At 37.4% G+C, this 17482-nt stretch overlaps 1 protein-coding gene across 1 annotated transcript in view; it reads right to left on the reverse strand.

The window, feature by feature from the left end:
* NEK11 (NIMA related kinase 11) overlaps window positions 1-17482 on the reverse strand; it is an 82615-nt gene that overhangs the window by 17729 nt on the left and 47404 nt on the right. Inside the window, exons 13-14 of the mRNA XM_005423981.3 lie at window positions 8092-8216; window positions 2867-2927 (exon numbers count right to left, since the gene is read on the reverse strand). Coding sequence (XP_005424038.1) covers window positions 2867-2927; window positions 8092-8216 — 186 coding nt within the window. The remainder of the gene's footprint in view (window positions 1-2866; window positions 2928-8091; window positions 8217-17482) is intronic.

Consider the following 17482-nt stretch of genomic DNA (forward strand, 5'->3'; position numbering starts at 1 on the left):
CTTCATAAGCCATGATGAGTTGTGAAGCTGTTATCTCCACTGAATCACAAACTTCTGTTTGTATTTCAGATTTCTTTTCCTTACCTTTCACTGCTACATATGAGATCCTAAGATGCCTTTTTGCACAAAATATAAAATCTTAGAAACAGATGCGTTATCCAGATTCCAGATAAACAATACAAAGTGACCCAACTGCCCCTAACCTTCTCTCCCTTAATGCCAGGCAAATCTAGTAAATTTTAAAATGAGTTTTTTAAACTCCCTTATCTTCTGCAGATTTTTTCTGCGATCTTCCCAATTTTTCAATTTATCAGCACAGCCTATCTTATATCAAACACACTCCACATGGACCTTTATAGACAACACAAATCAATTGTGTACCACAAAAGCTCTTGTACTTGGAGTGATTCTGAGACATCTTGAGGAGAAAACTCAGTTACCTTCCAAGTCCTTTTATAAACACTGAGGTTTATATTAAACAAATTCCACGTGTTGAAAAACAATTTATATTTATTGCATCCTTTTTATCACAGCCTTTGCTGACATAAAAAAATGTTCTAGTGTTTTTCTTCTTGGTTATTCTCTAACAACCACCTGAAATGACTCCTAATCTTTTTGTAATACTTTAATAATGAAAGATGCTACAAGAAATTCTGTCCTGGCCAGATTCCTGCTTCCATTGCCCTATTATTGCTATGAAATCCACACTGTTTTCAGGAGCAGCCATTACAATTCTGTTGCAGCTCTGTAGCCCAGCAATATGGTATTGCCACTGCTTGCCCCAGGCCACACACCTGGAACTGAGTCTGCAAGGCTTCAGGCTTTGTCTGATCTTGGCTTGTCCTGACGGAAATTTTGATTGAATTGCTTAAGCTATAGGAGGAGTTCTTTGAATTACTATGTAGTGGGTTGTTTTGTTTCCAGTTATTCTTGTAATGTACAACTTGTTTTTTCAGATGGATTAGTAGTATTCTGTGTTGAAAGACATATTTATAACTAACTTAATTAAATTAATGTAGAGAAGTACAGGCCTGGTACAACAGCAGATGACTTGAAAAGTGGGAACAAATGATGAGATGTAAAGGACTGCAGGTATGGGATGTCAAGAAGGGAAGCTCTGGCTAGTACTGGCAATGCAATGGCTAAAACCAACGTGCTAGTGGTTAGTTAAAGAAATGCAGACCTGGAAGGGGACACAACTAGCTTTAGGGAGAAAAAGACAGCAAGTATCTAACCTATGTAAAATGCACTAAATAACTAGAATTTGGATGGAATGGGAATTTGGAGCCCAGTGAAGAACATGCAAGGTATAAATGAACATTAGCAAATGGATAAAAATGACCCCAAATACAGGTTTATAGCTTGATTTTGGAAGAACTTAAAATAATGAAATTTTAAACTTTCTAAGTGATGCTGGGCATACAAAGATAGAAGGGAACCTGGAGATTTGTCTCTTATTATCATGACATATATTTCTTTGGAGAAAATCATACCTAATTACTACCTAGTTTGAAAAAAGCCTGTAAGTTTCAGCACAGACTGGTTGGAAATTTTTCTAGTGACAAAAGTACAATCTAATATTACAATTTTTAAAAAGTCATCTTCTTGTCCCTAATACTGAGGGGAAAAGATTAAGATAAGGGAGTTTCTAATACTAAGGTTGTTTTTAAAACATCACTGTTTGTCTTCATATTCTTGTTTGTTCTCACCAACCTTCAAGGCAATTCCTCTCTTTATTAAATGAAGGGATATTGAAGCACAGAGAAAAATTTTTTTCTTATTTCAACTTCTGCAAACACATTGCAGACAGTGATGCTGCAAATGCATAAATGAGTGCAGAATTTGGAGACAGGGGGTTCTCTGCAAGTGTGAAGAGAAACTGGATGTAAACGTTCCTTCCTTCAGTGCTGAGGGTCTCCTGGCATGGGATCCAGAAGGTGACTCAGAAGGTGACCTACAAGACTATGATGGCAACACCTTTGATCACTCCCTTTCATCCTTCTTCTTTGGCTTTCTCTTCCCATCTGCCCAGGCTCACAAGCAGGGGTAAATCAGAGCTCTGCAGTGGAAGAACCTCTGGAAGCAGGACTTCCTAGGAGTCTCCTGTGTTGTGGTTTTAGATAATCCCAAGTCAGGTTTATCCCAACTAAATGAGTGCCAACAAAGCAGCTAAATGAGGCTGCAATGCCCATGGGAGCCTTTGGGAACTCAGCTGGCCTTTCATGCAGCTCACACTCAGGCTGCTGCTGGCACAGTCCCACCTGGTGGCTCTGAGGACAGTGACTGCGACAGCCACAGTAAATGGCCTTCTTTCTCATAAGTTTTCTTTTTAGCTTTTAAGAAGACCACAATGACCCAGGTTTTCCAGTTGTAAATCTGTAGACAATATTTTTCCAGAGATTTTTGGATTAAATTACAGACTTAAATTCTCACTCTTCTTTGTACCTGTAATGAGATACTGTTACATAAATTATTATCCAAACCATGATCATAATTTTTAAAATATTAAATATTTTAATTCATTTTCTCTTATTGTTACCAGGATTAAAAACTATAAAATAGCTTACACATCCTCAAATATTTTCCTGTGGAGAAAAAAATGACAGTATCCAAGTTTTTAGATTTTTTCTATAACATTCTATACTTCTGACTATCATGCATTATGGTTTTATTATTTTCAACAAAAACACAACTGCTTATGCTTCTTCTTTTGGCATAGTTATACTGCTTTGCAGTAGATTAAGGAAGTAATTTTCAAAGGGATCACATTTTTTGAGTTATTTTGTTGCAAAATGGAAATAGTTGGACAGTGATGCATATAGACTGCTAATAACTGCTGCTATCTAAAGAAGATATATCATCTTACCCAAAGAGCTGCTATTCAGGACACTCTCCAAATACTCAACCATTGCCTCCATATCACTGTCCTGTGAATAAAAGAAATAGGAACAGCATTTGTGTGAGCACAATCCTAAATACAAACACTGTGTCCCAGAGGTACCATCTCACAAACATAGAGGATATCACATCAGTAAGTGTCAAGACTAGACTATAAAGAAGTTACATTGCTCAGGACATTTTCTATGTCTTTTTCTCCTAAAACATCAGGCTTTGGAATGATGCAATAACCAAACAACAATTTAAGTCAGATTCCTTGTAAAAGACAAGTGTTTAGAACAACTGTGCATGGAATTTAAAGGAGCTATATTTACTCTGAAGGGTGGTGTGCAGTCTGTGAAAATATACCAGCATTTTATCATCAGTTAGTTCTGGAATATCTAAAATTATATTACATTGAAAAAGGCTAGTATATACTTTTTAACTATGCCAAAATTTTTTATGCTTATGATAGCTGCCCACAAATTAATACTTATCTTTCATGTAATTTCATCTACTTACATGTCTAGTAACAACAACTAATTAAAATTTTTAATTAAGAAGAGATTTTAACATTTTTATATTTCAAGTGTTCTGCTACCAAACAGATGGCTGACAGTTTTGCCATGATATCATTCATATGAAATGCTGCTTGTGTACACAGATGAAATTTAAAGTTCTGGCCATTAAGCAATGATTGTTTACCAGGAAGAACATCACAATTTTATGAAAGTCCAAGAAAAACTTGGACTCTGAGTGTGTAGAAGCTGATGCCATATCACATTTAAAAACACAGCATTTCTTGACTATTTAAAACTGACAGTCAAAATCTCAACCTTAAAAGATGTGTCAAAAATACGTATTTTTAAAAAATAATCAGCACTCTATGCCTTTAAGATTGAAAACAATGGAATGAAAACAATGGAATAAATACAAACACTATTGACCTCCACTTCTAGGATGGACAACCTGTTTTATATTCTTCTGTGATCTTACTAAAATGCCCATTCTAAATTTCTCAACTTAGGAACTGCCAGTACACCTAAATAGGACAGCAGTAATTGTTGCAATGACTTCTAGCTGGTTAGGGACCTTCTGATGCAAGTGGGAGCTGTTATGCATGAGCATAAACTAACTATTCTTCACCCCAAGTTGTTTCATGGATTTATATTTGAAACAGGCCCTGCTACTTTAGCTGAGGTTTGCAAGGCAGGAATCAGGTTCTTGGTTGGCCATTACAACAGGTAACCCACAAGCTCATAGGCTCAAAGGAGCTTCTTTTCCCTTTTGGAGCAGCCTGTGGGGTCCTGATTGGATCAAGTCAGCACAAGGGTTTCCAGTTCTGCAGCCAGGAAATGCCAGGGAATGCATTCATTATGTTAATATACACAGTACATTATATTGAATATTGAATTACAGATACCATTTGTCTGTACTTTAAAAAAAAGGAACCATTAGTACTTCATTAAAAAGTTATTAAATCTTTTTCATTCCAAACTGAAAAGGTATATTGATTTTCTGCTAATATTATTTTGTAATTATTTTTATTTTCATTATCACTAACAGTTAACCACAAATCTTTATACAGATAGGTAAAACATAGTAAACAACCATATAAAACACTATTGCTTTAATAAAGCCTTTTAAAAACATTTTTTAATAGGATAAAGCCTGTAATTCCCAAACCTTTGACATCTCACAACAGGACATCATATTTACTCCAATTATGACTACAAGGCTGGTTTCTTCTCCTTCTTCTGTAAGGCAAAAGATGTATTTTCATCTCTTCATCACTCCTATCTTTTCCCCACTTGGGTTTAGCACTGGAAGAGGATTTAGCTGTTTCATTTAATCTATTTCTTTAATCTTTCGCTTCTTTTTTTTTTTTTTTCAGAGAAAGCAAAGCCCTACAGAATGGACAAGGGAGTTTGACAGATGCCCAGAAGAGAGGCACTCCCGTGCACAAGGGCCAGTGTGGGTGAATGCTTGCACATTCCAGATTCAGAACAAGCAACCCCATTTCTAACAGCCACAAGCCTGCCAAAACATGCGTTAGGAATCCAGGGGAGCATCTTAGGGATCACAGCACACAGACCACTCAGAGCTGCTGGAGCTATGATAATTTATGTCAGCTGACTGTCTGGCTTGACAATCTCAGAAGCAACTGGGAATTTGACAATAGGAACCTACTGCATCACAGTAGTAGACTTTGTCATAGTGAAAAGGGTGAATTTGTTATTATGGTCACTGAGAAAAAGCACTAAGAGCATGGTGATAAACTTCAGCAAAGAGCATCCACCAGCATCTCAGCTAAATCAAAGCCAATGGAAGCTTCATTACACATTAACTTTTCAAGATGAAACCTCTGTTAAGCATTACACATTAAAATGCTTTTAAAAACAGTTTGTCATTAGCTTTTATGATTTTCCCCTAATTAGAAACTGGTTCTTGTATTAAAAAAACATGTGGAAAAGAACCACTGGCTTGAAGAGGTGGAGGTCTGGAAAAGTAATCAGCCAATTGCTGCTTGTAATCTGTCAATGTGCACTTCTGCTCCAAAAGAAAGGAACAAAGGACTAAACTCCAGTGCTGGAAAATGTGTCTGAAATCAGATTGGCTGTACCAACATGAGAAAAAAAAGCTGTCTCAGCTCCCACCCTAAACCTTTAAAATAAAGTGTTTCAGTGCCTACTAACTCTACCTTCCTAAGCGGTCTTACATCCCGCATGAGGCTGCTGCTTCTCAGTCTGTCTTGACATCTCTGGGAGCCTATATTAGGCTTGAATAAATAGCTCATATCCCTTTCTACATCTTGCACCTTAATATGTTGTTCATAAAGATGACTTTTCTGACCTCATGCTACTGCATGAACATTGGAAATTTTTTTAATCCTTGTTTGAAATAATGGGGTCACCAGAGAGCACCACCAGGTGCAGCATTTCTGCCCTCTCTGCACAGAGGTAACTAGTAAAGCAATCTTGGGATTGGAAATTTAAGAGATTTGCAGAAATTACCTTACTAGCCCTTACTGTGTTGCAGTGGGATGACTTTTTAGCACACACCTCCAAAAGCTTGGTTTAAGGTATCTCTGAAGAAAGGGTTTAAGAGTATGAATGCCATCAGAGAAATAGGAGTTTTGGTATTAAGTAAATGACTGCAGAAGCAAACCTTTGCTATTCTGGTAGGATTTGAAGCTTATTATTAATACTGAGCATGATCCCACCTACCTTTGAGTGGGATTCATCTCACATAACCATTGATATCCAAAGAAAGATGTTGTGTGCATGTTAACAACTGTAAATCCCTTTATAATCACCAAAGACAGACATCTCTGCGTATTCCATCCAACCTGCATTAGATGCTTACTCCCTAATAATGCTTGCTTACTTCCCCCCACACCCTTGTGTTTGTTGAGTTCAGAAAAAGATGTTCAGATTTGCACAGGTATGTTCAGTCTGCTTTCACCTCTGATTTACTGCAGAATTTTTCACTTGAGAAAGCAAAAATTGCCTATTTTCACTTCCCAAAAAATAGAAAAGGTAATTGTGTCAATAACCAGAAACACACTTATTGAATATCTTAAGGTGACAGAGACAATGGGGTGCCAGTGGGATGGCTCTTCCAGCCCACCATGCTGGTTCTTATTATGGGATTTTTAGTCAGTCCAACATGAGGGACTGTTGCAACTCACATCTGAATGCCAACACCTAATTTATTCTGCATTACTGAGAAATCTATTTTTGTCTTCTGCCCTTCATTAATTCTAAGCAGCAGTCTGCCTGTTAAAAACCACTACTGATTGACACTTAATGATACTGTCAATGAAAGTTGAGTGAAAATTTCAAAAGGCATTCTAAAAAAGAAAAATTGTCTCAGAGTCTGATGAAAATGAGCAGTAATTTTGTTTTCAAGAGTACCTTGTGGTAGACTTTCTGGGCAATGGTTTCTTTGTATGTCTATGTGTTGTGGGTAAGCATAAATACAGCAAACTTTAAAAAAGTATTGTCTAAGATAATCCACTGTTTTTCAATTGAATAACAATTTCTTTACTATTGCACAATCTGCTCCTGAATTTTAAGGCATCCTGTGTGTTTAATTTGAAAGTTAGGGGGACATGTCTAGATTGAATGGAGCTATTTCTGAGCAAATTTCAAGTTTTACTTGTGGGACAATTTCCAGTAGTCTGCTACTGTGGTAGAAGTAGAGTTCTGATTTCTCACACTTTATTTTTGCCTTAAAAACTACATCTCAAAGAAGCTATTAGTTCAAATTTTTCAAAAACCACAAGTTATTTATAATTTAGTGAAGAGTATTAGCCTTCTTGGCTGGTTCCCTGGAATGCAGAAGACATCACACCCTGTTCTGCAAACTTTGCACATGATCACAGAATAAAGTTACTGTTCCTAGGCAGAACCAGATAGTACCATTCAGAGGCACTGCAGGCCATGCTTGAAACTGGAGGCCCATGGGAGAAATTAATAGTTCCTGAATGCCTTAGGAAGATCCATTTTCAGAACTGCCTCAGGCACTTAAGTTTATTGATTTCACTGAGACTTGATCATTGGAGACAAGATTCATCTCAGCTCATTCTGATCAGATCTAAATTAGGTGCCTTTTGCAATAATCTTCAACCTTCACACTGCAATCCCTGACTTTCTTGTGGCAGCCTTAACTGATAAAGCTACTTTAAGCCTTTCAACAATGTTTTCTCTTCACTGACACTTTCAGTGAGGTGGAAAAGTCTACAGATTTGCTGAACAAGTCTTTCAGCTGTTTAGGCTCATCATTCATCACACTGTCCTAGAAAAAATGTCTAATATAGGCAGGAACTAGAGATGACTATCTTTGCCTGGGAATTAGAGCTGGAACTTAGATCTTATGCTTGAAGTATACCTTCAGCTTTAATTTCATTTCAATCACAGCTGGCATTTGAGAGGATCCCACTCTGAGTGTTTTAGAGTCTCAAGAATGGTTTCTGACAATTATTTACCTTAAGGCATTCGTGGGAGTATTACCTTTAAACTTGAAGGAATGAAAAAATCTTTCCCATCAATACCTTATAATACACATATAATTAATTCATGGTATTGATATATACACACACTCCTAAAAAAAAATCAGCGATGCCAGTAGGACAAATTCTGGGAAGGAACTCAGTTTTCTCATGGAAAATGAGCATCAAGTGTATACAGGGTTCTCAAAGGTCACATTTACCTGGTGATTTGTCTTAGAGACTGTCCATGACAATTCTGCATCTTCCTCCTCTTCACTGTCTTCTGAACAGGATTCAAACTCATCTTTATAATATTCTTCTGCAATTTCTGGGTCTTCAGGGATCTCTAAAGGCAATTATGAGTTTATAACATATAGAGAGAAAAAAAGAATGATCTGAAAAAGATATAACTGGACTTTATAGCACCAGTGTTATGTCAATAGCAATGCATTCTGTAATTGAAAGCAAAGGATAGGTTCTCAGAGTAAAATGTCTTTAGTGATATGGTAAGCAGGGTTAAAGCTGTCTCTGGCAAAGTGCAAATCGTCATCATATGTGAATTAATGAACCTAAGGGATCTATATTGATATTGCACTGAAATCTCTAAAATATACAATAAATCAGGCTGGAAGTGACCTTATGGCATCATTAAGTCAAAGCAAGGCCAGTTTTGAATTGAATCCAGCTTTTGTGAGCTGAAATTATAACTCAGTTTTTCTTCCTGTAACACACATAACTTGTGGTGAATACAAATGCTAAGCTAAATGGAAAATAATACATATCAGGTACATGTTTAAAAGATATGAGAAATTATATATTTTCCCAAACTTCCTTGAAGAAAAACTACAATAAAATAAAAGAAACTAGTATAAAATCAAGCTATGCCTACTTGGGTGTCATGCCCTCTCAATTTATTACCATCACAAGTTTTAGTAATAGCAGTGAGTGCAATATTAATGGAGCCAATGAGCCCATGAAGTACAACAATTGGTATTAAAACTCAACACATTCATCACAGCTTGAAAGACATTCCAGCCACTCTGCACTGGGTGAAATCCTTTGGCATCCCAGACTCTGTACAAAAGAATTAGTGAAACAGCTTAAAGTCTGATTGCATCTCCTTCAGGGGAATATTACTACAAGGAATGTTAGTTAAAGACAAAAAATATTTAATGCTCAGCTGTCATAAATCATCACTGACACTGTCATAATTTTAGCTAATGCTAATTTCAACCACTCTCCTCAATTAAGACTGCCCCTTCAGAGAAATAAGAACTATCTTCTATTTTACTGCATTTAAATAAAGTTCAAACAATATGACATAAAATTATTAATCGATTTTTAATTGTTTTACATGGATAAAAACGCAAAAGGAATCAAACAGGGGAACGCAATTAAAATTCATATAAAAGACATTTGAGTGTGGGCAGGAGCAATAATTCTAATCTTTAAGGTGAAAGAGAGAGAACTCAGAAAAAATTGTGTAGCTATCTGCAGCATTAGATGGTTAAGCTCTCCTGTGGAGATATAAGGTCTACTATCTATTGTCTCCAAAGCAATTTCAAAAATACTTCCTTACTTTATAAACCAGATTTAGCTCCAAAATGGTGACACATTTTTGCTCAAGTTTCTGTTTTAAGATATTAATGGAAGCTGCATAAAAGCCCCATGCTCCACTGTCATGATTTTTAATCCTAATCCTTCCTGTTTCTATTTTTCACCTTTCTTTGTTTGAAAAAACAGTCAAACAAACAACTAATCAATACCTGAGGTTCCAGAAGAACACCCCCAATCCAAAAATATTTTCTCACAAAGAAAGCATTTATTTAATTGCTTGAGTTCTACAAAGTGCCATTTGACAGGAAGTCCAGCACTTTATTAAAAAGAGAATCTTAAATATCATCCTTTCTATGTGGAAAGAACACCACAAAATTAAGATCCATCTCCTTTTCCAAGTGAGGTGATCAATTTTTCTTTCTTGCAGAGAGGCTGCCATCCCAGTGATTAGGATAATTTTATTAGGTTCATCTGCATTCTGTCTATGTGCATTCCCATACATATAAAACAGCCCATTTATTATGTTGTAATACAAACATCAGACCATGCTGGTGTTTTCTGAGTCATCTCCTCCCACATTCTGCATTTGTTTATCGCTATACTAAAAAATGCAAGCCTCCCCTTTCCAACCAAACAAGGTATCAAAATCAGTCTTTTTACTCATCACTTTAAAATGTCTGCTCTGGCTGCTGTAAACTCTATACTTTGTGAGCAGCCCATGACCACAGAAAACTGGTGATGTCCCTGAACTATGCAGAGGCTGGCAGTGGCTGTATTCCACTTCCATGACAGCCTTTGCATCCTTGTTGGAATTATTCACCTCACCATTTGTGAAATTGCTTTGACAGCTGTTCATAGACAGCCAGTTAATCTGAGCTTAGTAATACAATTTGAAATGCTAGTTCACATGCTGGAGATGTCCCAGGGCACACAAGTTTACTGGCCCCAATTCAGAAACCAGTTCCAAGTGGCATTTCTGAAAGAAGACAACACGTCCAGTGCAGGGAAATTTGGCATTTATCTAATCAAAGTTCTTAAAACTTTTTGGTTTTATGACTGGCATCTTGAAAGAAGGAGCCTTCAAAGCATTTACATATTTATTTAAAGTGTTTCCACATAACAATTCTTTGAATCTTACCAAAGTAGAGCCAGCTCCCAGTCCTCCATGTATTACAGATGCACAAGACATCTCTGGTTCTCTGCAGAATTATCTGAGTACAGAACAGCTTATTGAGCTGAGACCCAGGATCAGACCAATTTCAAGAACAGATCAGGTGGACTGGCATGTGCTGGCCTGGTAAAGTCCAAGTGCAGATAGCTTAAGCAAGTTGGTATTTTCAGCTCAGGGCAGGCACTGTGAGGGAGTTCAGGCCCCACAAGCTTCCATTTCCATGTCTGCAGTCCATCCTCTAGAATATTTGCTACCTGAGTTTTCCCATAATTCCATGTGATTTCACATACACCTCCAATTCCCACAAACCAGGTGGCAAAAGACTGGTTACTGCTCCCATTCCTGAATGTTACTAGAGAATTTGCACACTTAGTAATGTAGTACAGAAGGAAATTCTTTGGTTTGTGCTTTCAGAGAAGTATTTTTAATAAAAATGTTGCTCTTTGGGCTAGGCTGTTTGACCACTGCAAAGTCTAGCATGGACTCTGGTGACAGGACCTTGACCCTGTCCTTTGTTCTGATAAATAAAATGGAGATTAAGCTTATTTGTGCCCAGGAGGTTCTTGGGTAAAGAAGTGGTGCTAGTGAGGGCAATGCCAAGACTACTGTGCTGAAAGAGGAAACAAATCTGCTGCTGCAGAACCCAGGGGACCCTGCCTCTGTTTTGACAGCTGGACTGGCATCCAGCTGAGCATCTCTGATACAGCATTCTTACATTCTCCACATGGAGCACAAGGAAGGGTCTGTAGTGCTGCTTCTGCCCCCCCACATCTCTCAGCTGGTCTCTGAAAGCACCTTGTGCTTTATCCAGCTGTGTGTATTGCACCAAGGCCAGTCACAACAGCTTCTATTTGCTTACAAAGCCCTGAATTCAAAACAAACTCAGCTGTTGCTTTGGTATTGCTAGATGGTTTAGCATAGCATTGAGACACTTGATACTTGCTGTTAGATATTAGAAAGAAAACAAGCTTTGAATAAAATAATTTCCCTTTAGAGCTCTTTCTATACAGTAATGTGATGCTAATAGTGGAATGAAGGGTAAAAACCCATTATCTAAAAAACCATAAAAGCCTGGTTATTTCCCAAGAAGACAAGCTAAACAGAAAACAGAGGAATGTGATACTTGTAATATTTTGCTTAAATCCACCAAGAGCTTGTTTCAGGTAGTGTGGTAACTCAGCAACAACAATTTTCACCAAAGAGATGAAAATACTTTGATAAATATCTTTCATTTTCTTCTGCCTCAAACTCATACTTGTCATTGCTGCACTGATATAGTATTCCCACATTCCAGAGCATGCAGAAGACAATAAGTAATACCACTTTTATTAAAAGCAAAAAAATAACAGTAAAAGGAAAAAAGAAAACAGAATGGTGCAACATATGTAAATTTTCACTATTTGTATTCACAGTAACAGAGTCACACTTGAATCCTAAGGACTGCTTTATTTTTGATCCAAAGGCTTCATTGCATCTCTGGAAAAAGGCAGATTTGCTTAGCTGCCACATTCCTACCCTAAGGAATAAAGTTGCTACAGTTTCATGTTGCTACACTCCTCACTCTGCATCACACAGTGGAAAGTGAGGAGCAAATCACTCAACTGCTGTGACACACGCTGTCATGAGACATAATGGACTCCCAAGATGGTGACACGAACCAGGACACCAGAAAGTAATGTTACCACACATCTGCTACCAGAGACTGACACAGAGAACTCAGCAAATTGAGAGACAGGGCCAGGACAAAGGTCCTGGCAGGACCCCATCAGTACCACAAAGGTGCCCTTGATCCTTTCCTTTCTGTGGAAATGCATCAGCAAACACCAGTTTGATCCCAAATGAGCAGGTGTTACCTACTGGAGCAGATGCCACAGTGGCACCCGGGCTGGGTGCAAGAAGGGGCTGTGAGAGCAGAGTCCCTTCAGCCCTGAGAAGGGAAGGCAAAGGGGAAACCTTGCAGCTCAGAGGTTAAAAGGAAGATCTGATGAGAGGATAAAAGGAAGATGGAGCCTGTCTCTTCACAGAGCTGAACGGCGATTGGACAAGACACAACAAACATCTGGAACATCCTAAATTCCAATTCGACATCATGAAAAAAAAAAGGAGTGTGACCAAATACTGAAACAGGGCTTAAAGAAGCTGCCAGAGCTCAATCAGTTGAGTGATTTGCTCCTCACTTTCCACTGTGTGATGCTGTGCAGAGTGAGGAGTGTAGCAACATTGGAGGTGTTCAAAACTTGATCAGACATGCCTGAATAGCCTGATCTGAAAAGAACAGCTTTGAGAAGGGGCTTGGACTAGGCTGCCAGGGGTTCTTTCCAACCTAAATAATTTTATAATGCTGTGGTTACTTGACTCCTCACAAACAGGTCAGAATCTCCCCAGATCTATTTGTCTGTGCACACATATTTAACATACACACTAAACAAGCTAAGCAGAAACTTAGGTGCTGTCAAGAGGAGCTGGTGCACAGGGCTGGGCAGCTCTCTTCAGAGCTGTGCATCACTTATCACAGAGGGAGAAAACAGAAAGGGATTTCTGCCTTCAAGGAAGAAAACATAAGGAGCTGAAGCACAGTCAGTAGGAGAAATGTTTGAAAAACAGAGACATGTTTCCCTGAGCTACATCATCCTGAGTGAGAAATTCTATCACAAAGGAGATCAAGGGCTCTGTGACACTCTGCAGCTCAGGACAATACCCATATGATTAGAAAAAATAAAATAACTTCTTAATTATAATCTAAGCTCCGTCAGATTGGTTTGGGAGTTTGAGGTGGAGTTTTTTTCCCCTTGTGCAAGACAAAACCCTTCAACTTTAAAAGTTGCAGTCAAAGAGAATCACCATCCTTTGGTCAGGTATAGATGATAAATGCATTTTCAAGCTCTGAAGATTCATTGTTCAGAAAGACAGTGGAATCTTTTTGTCAATCTCTTCTAAACTAGGCTGAAACAGACTCTCAGAACATACATTTAAGAAATTAACTAGGAGATGTACAGGATTTTTGTGTCCATGAAAGTTCTGTACAATCCTTCTGGAGAAGCACAAAAGGAACTTTGAAGTTGTTAAATGAATCATCTTCTGACACGGCCATGAGTAGCTTAGACATAAAGTGAGTTCTCCTAAATGAGAACTAGAAATATAATCAAATTTAAACAGTAATATTTTATAATTCTCCTCTTTGCATTTTAAAAAAAGTAAAAAAGCTTCAATTATTTTATGGATGTCACTGAGTGAAAAACTACCTATTGTGAAATGGCTGGAAAAAGAGATACAGAGGGTGTAAATCAGCGGCCTTATGGGAATCATCTACTACTTGATGTTAGAAAGAAAGTAGCAAGTTTCAAACTGCTTATCCAAGAAAAAACTACTTTTTTTTAACTAAAATTAAATTTCTAAGAGAAATATTTTATTTGAAGGACACAGTTTTTTTCCCCTAAACATTCCACTACCTGGTATTTTTTCAGTAAGTAAAGAGACAGAGCATGAGAGGAAAAAAGAAGACCTTAAAAGGAGTGGTTAACAAAAAATGAACAGCAAGAAGGAAGAATTTAATCACTTTTTTCCTAGTTTTCTGAATAATTTGGGGTTTTTTCTTCTGATTTCCTAGTTGTCACATATACAGAAATGGGAGCTCTGGTAGGCAGTGACAATGAGGATGAAGCCATGCTGCCTTTCAGATATGGTTTAAAAGTTCAGCAAGCCTAAAATCTTCCAAATATTCAGAAATCTTTTTAGCAATGATGGGTGAATAAAGAGAAAGAGCAACATGGTGATTTAGTCAGTAACAGGGAGCATTTAGTGAGTTTTGGAAGCCATTTCATTTATGCCTAAGAATCCTTATTAGTTTAAAAGTTGCCCTACTACTAGCACTGCTTCAAGCAGGAGCAGACCAAGTGATGTAAATTGAAGGAAAAGTGACCTAATGACATCAACTTAAAAACTATCTTACACCCTGAGTTATTTAAACTTTTTTTATCAAAGTGTACTTTCCAATAAAAACTCTGATTTCCTCCTGAGTCTGGCAGATGCTGACCTCCTGACACTTTCCCTTTCAGTCTGACAAGAGTGTTGGGAAGGCAAAAGTCCACATGTTAACACAAAATCTGCCCCTTAAGAGACTCTCTTCCTTCTCCCTGAGATTTGGTTCAAGAATGCCATTTTTAAGACTTAAACTGGGGGCATTTTCACAACCAGAAGTTACAGAAAGAGAAGAAAAAAATGGAAACAATCTTTGTGTAAGCAGTTGTGCACACAAGAGTCTGGATGTAGCAAAGATGCAAAATGCATTTAATTTAGATACAAGCAATATTAGTTATATGTTGAACAAGTAAGAAAAACAAGCAAGCGATTGCAATCAAGCAAAAAGGTGTTGAGCCCTTATACACCTAGATGAAATTCACTTGTGAAAGCACATATTTACAAGATCACAGGGGCACACTTTGGTCTGTGAAGCAGAAAATACAGCAGGAGAATTTGACCAAGATCTTCACTGCTGTCACCTTCTCATTCCCTCCACCCAATTGTCCGACAGCCACACACAGTGAAAGCTAAATTGGCAGAATATACAAACTAATTCAGCATTTACAGCTTCTTTCAGAGCAAATTCTTCCTCACTTGGAATTGCCTCCAGCTTCTTGCATCACCATATAATTTGTCTCAGCTCCCCAGAAATGCCCTCTAGCTGGTTAAATAAGCCATAAAACTGTAACTGGGGCTAGACTGGGAGTCCTTATAAAATGTTTTTCAACACCACCCTGTTCACTGATGCTTTGTTTGCAGCAAAAGCTTGGTGCATCTTTATCTACATGTTTAACCTCGTGCCTAATGTGCAGTGTAAAGCTATGTTGCTCTGCATGCAGGACAACTTGGAATAGAAACTAGCATCTTTCTAAGGAAGATTTAAAACACTGAAATTTTCTTGAAGTATCTGCTATAGAATCCAGTATGCAGTTGGTTTTTTTTTAGCTTATACAATTTCAGTGCATTTGCTTCTAATTGCTTCCTAAATTCACATTATGAAGAATGTTTCATAAATGTTTTTTAACATAATGCTTTGGAAGGAGTGAAGGGAATTCCTGTGCCATTTTTAAAAAGACTAGGACAGAATCATTTTAACTTTAGTCATTGACCAAGGTGAATTTTGAAATAGACTCTCTTTATCAATGCCAAAATAAACCAGTCTAAAAAATAGATTAGGAAAAAAGCAGAAGCTATACGCTAACATAATTTGCTCTCCCCACACTGAAAGTGTTTGGGTTTTTTTACATAACTGCTGTGTAAAGGCTTCACTCTTGCAAGCTTCCCTCTGTGAATCTGCAAGTGCAAGTCTTCTTGTAAGAAGCAAGCTATGAATTTTTGTGAAGTTATGAAAATATTTTAGTAGCTAGGCATGTTGAAAAGTAGATAGATTTGGAAAAGGTTTCCTGAGGAGCTCATGGCTAGAGTTCAACACCTGCTCTCCAAAGGCAATACTTCAAGGGAAGAACTTCTTAAATAAGTACAATAATGGTTTAGTCAATGATGAAAAAGGAAAAAAAAGCATTGATTAATTTTTCACTTTCTGAGTAAAACATGCAAACTTCATTAAATCTTGAATGTGTTATAATAAATCAGATTTAGTATTGCTTTAATTGAATCTGGGACAAGTTGGGCTCAGTGTGAAACCAAGCAATGAAAACAAGAGACAGATGAGGAGGTCAGAAGAGCACACTACACCCTCAGATCCTTCAAGAGTCTCAGGAGTTTGTCGCCCCATGTTCCAAGGACAAGTGTAGGACTGGGAACTGCAAATGCCAGAACTAAACCAGCAAGTTTCTCTCCACAAGCATCCCACACTATTATTGCAGCAAGTCAGGGAACATGCCTTAGGATCCTGGAAGTAGGGTAACCACAAGGAAGAGGAGACCAAGAGGTTAACCACAGCAGAACTCACAGCAATTCTGTCCTCTTAATAGAGACAAGATTTCCTGGTTACAAAGGATCATGTAAAAAGGATAATGTAACAAGAATAATGCAGAAAGGTGCTTAATGTCATTTATTCTAAGTATTATTCTGCTTTGTTTTTACTTGCCAGACTGAAAAACAAGATTTGATTTTCCTTAAAGCCTTTGAGAAGTGTGATCACTTGTATGGTCATCTTAAAGAGTGTTACTCAGTTTCCCATGAGTATGAACCATTTTACAGGCACCAAAACAAAGGTGTGTGTGCAAGATGCTGGAAGATCTGCTCAGAAATATTACAAGCTTTTAACCGTCCAAGATTTACAAAACTACCTTGAAAATCCTTCAACACAGTTTGTAAAAATAACAAGCTAGGAAAAAAGCAGAACATTTTAAAATGTGTGAACATTTCCTATTTGAGGGCCAACTGAACTTTGCCCACTTGAAAGTCAAAGCAATATATCCATAACTTAAAAACTAGCCATGGAGATATAGGAATAATGTACACAATTACTGTAACATACTTAGCTATTTTGAAACTGTAATGAAATCAGGGGTTTGCCAGGTGTAATATATTACAAGATATTAAGCTAAGGAATTCAACAAGTTATAATATTTGCAGTATACAGAAATAAAAAAACAATATAATAGAGATCAGAGAGATCATATAATATGTCCCTTTATTCATATGGCTTTAATTTGTTACTTCGTTTTTCTGCACAAAGAATTTAAATACCACAAGTATTTAACTGAAGCTATTCTCCTCTTTTAACTTGACCCCTTCCCACACAAAAACATGTTTATTAACTGCAGTAGCAGTTTATGAAGAGCTGGGAGTCTTACAAAAGTGGATGTGAACATGACGGAAGCCCCAGCTGGCAATCCAAAAATGCAGGATATAATATTTTATTAGTGCCCCTTATGTCCAGTGTTGTTTTGCTTTGG

This window comes from Geospiza fortis, unplaced genomic scaffold, assembly GCF_000277835.1.
Source record: "Geospiza fortis unplaced genomic scaffold, GeoFor_1.0 scaffold346, whole genome shotgun sequence".
Classification (NCBI taxonomy): domain Eukaryota; kingdom Metazoa; phylum Chordata; class Aves; order Passeriformes; family Thraupidae; genus Geospiza; species Geospiza fortis.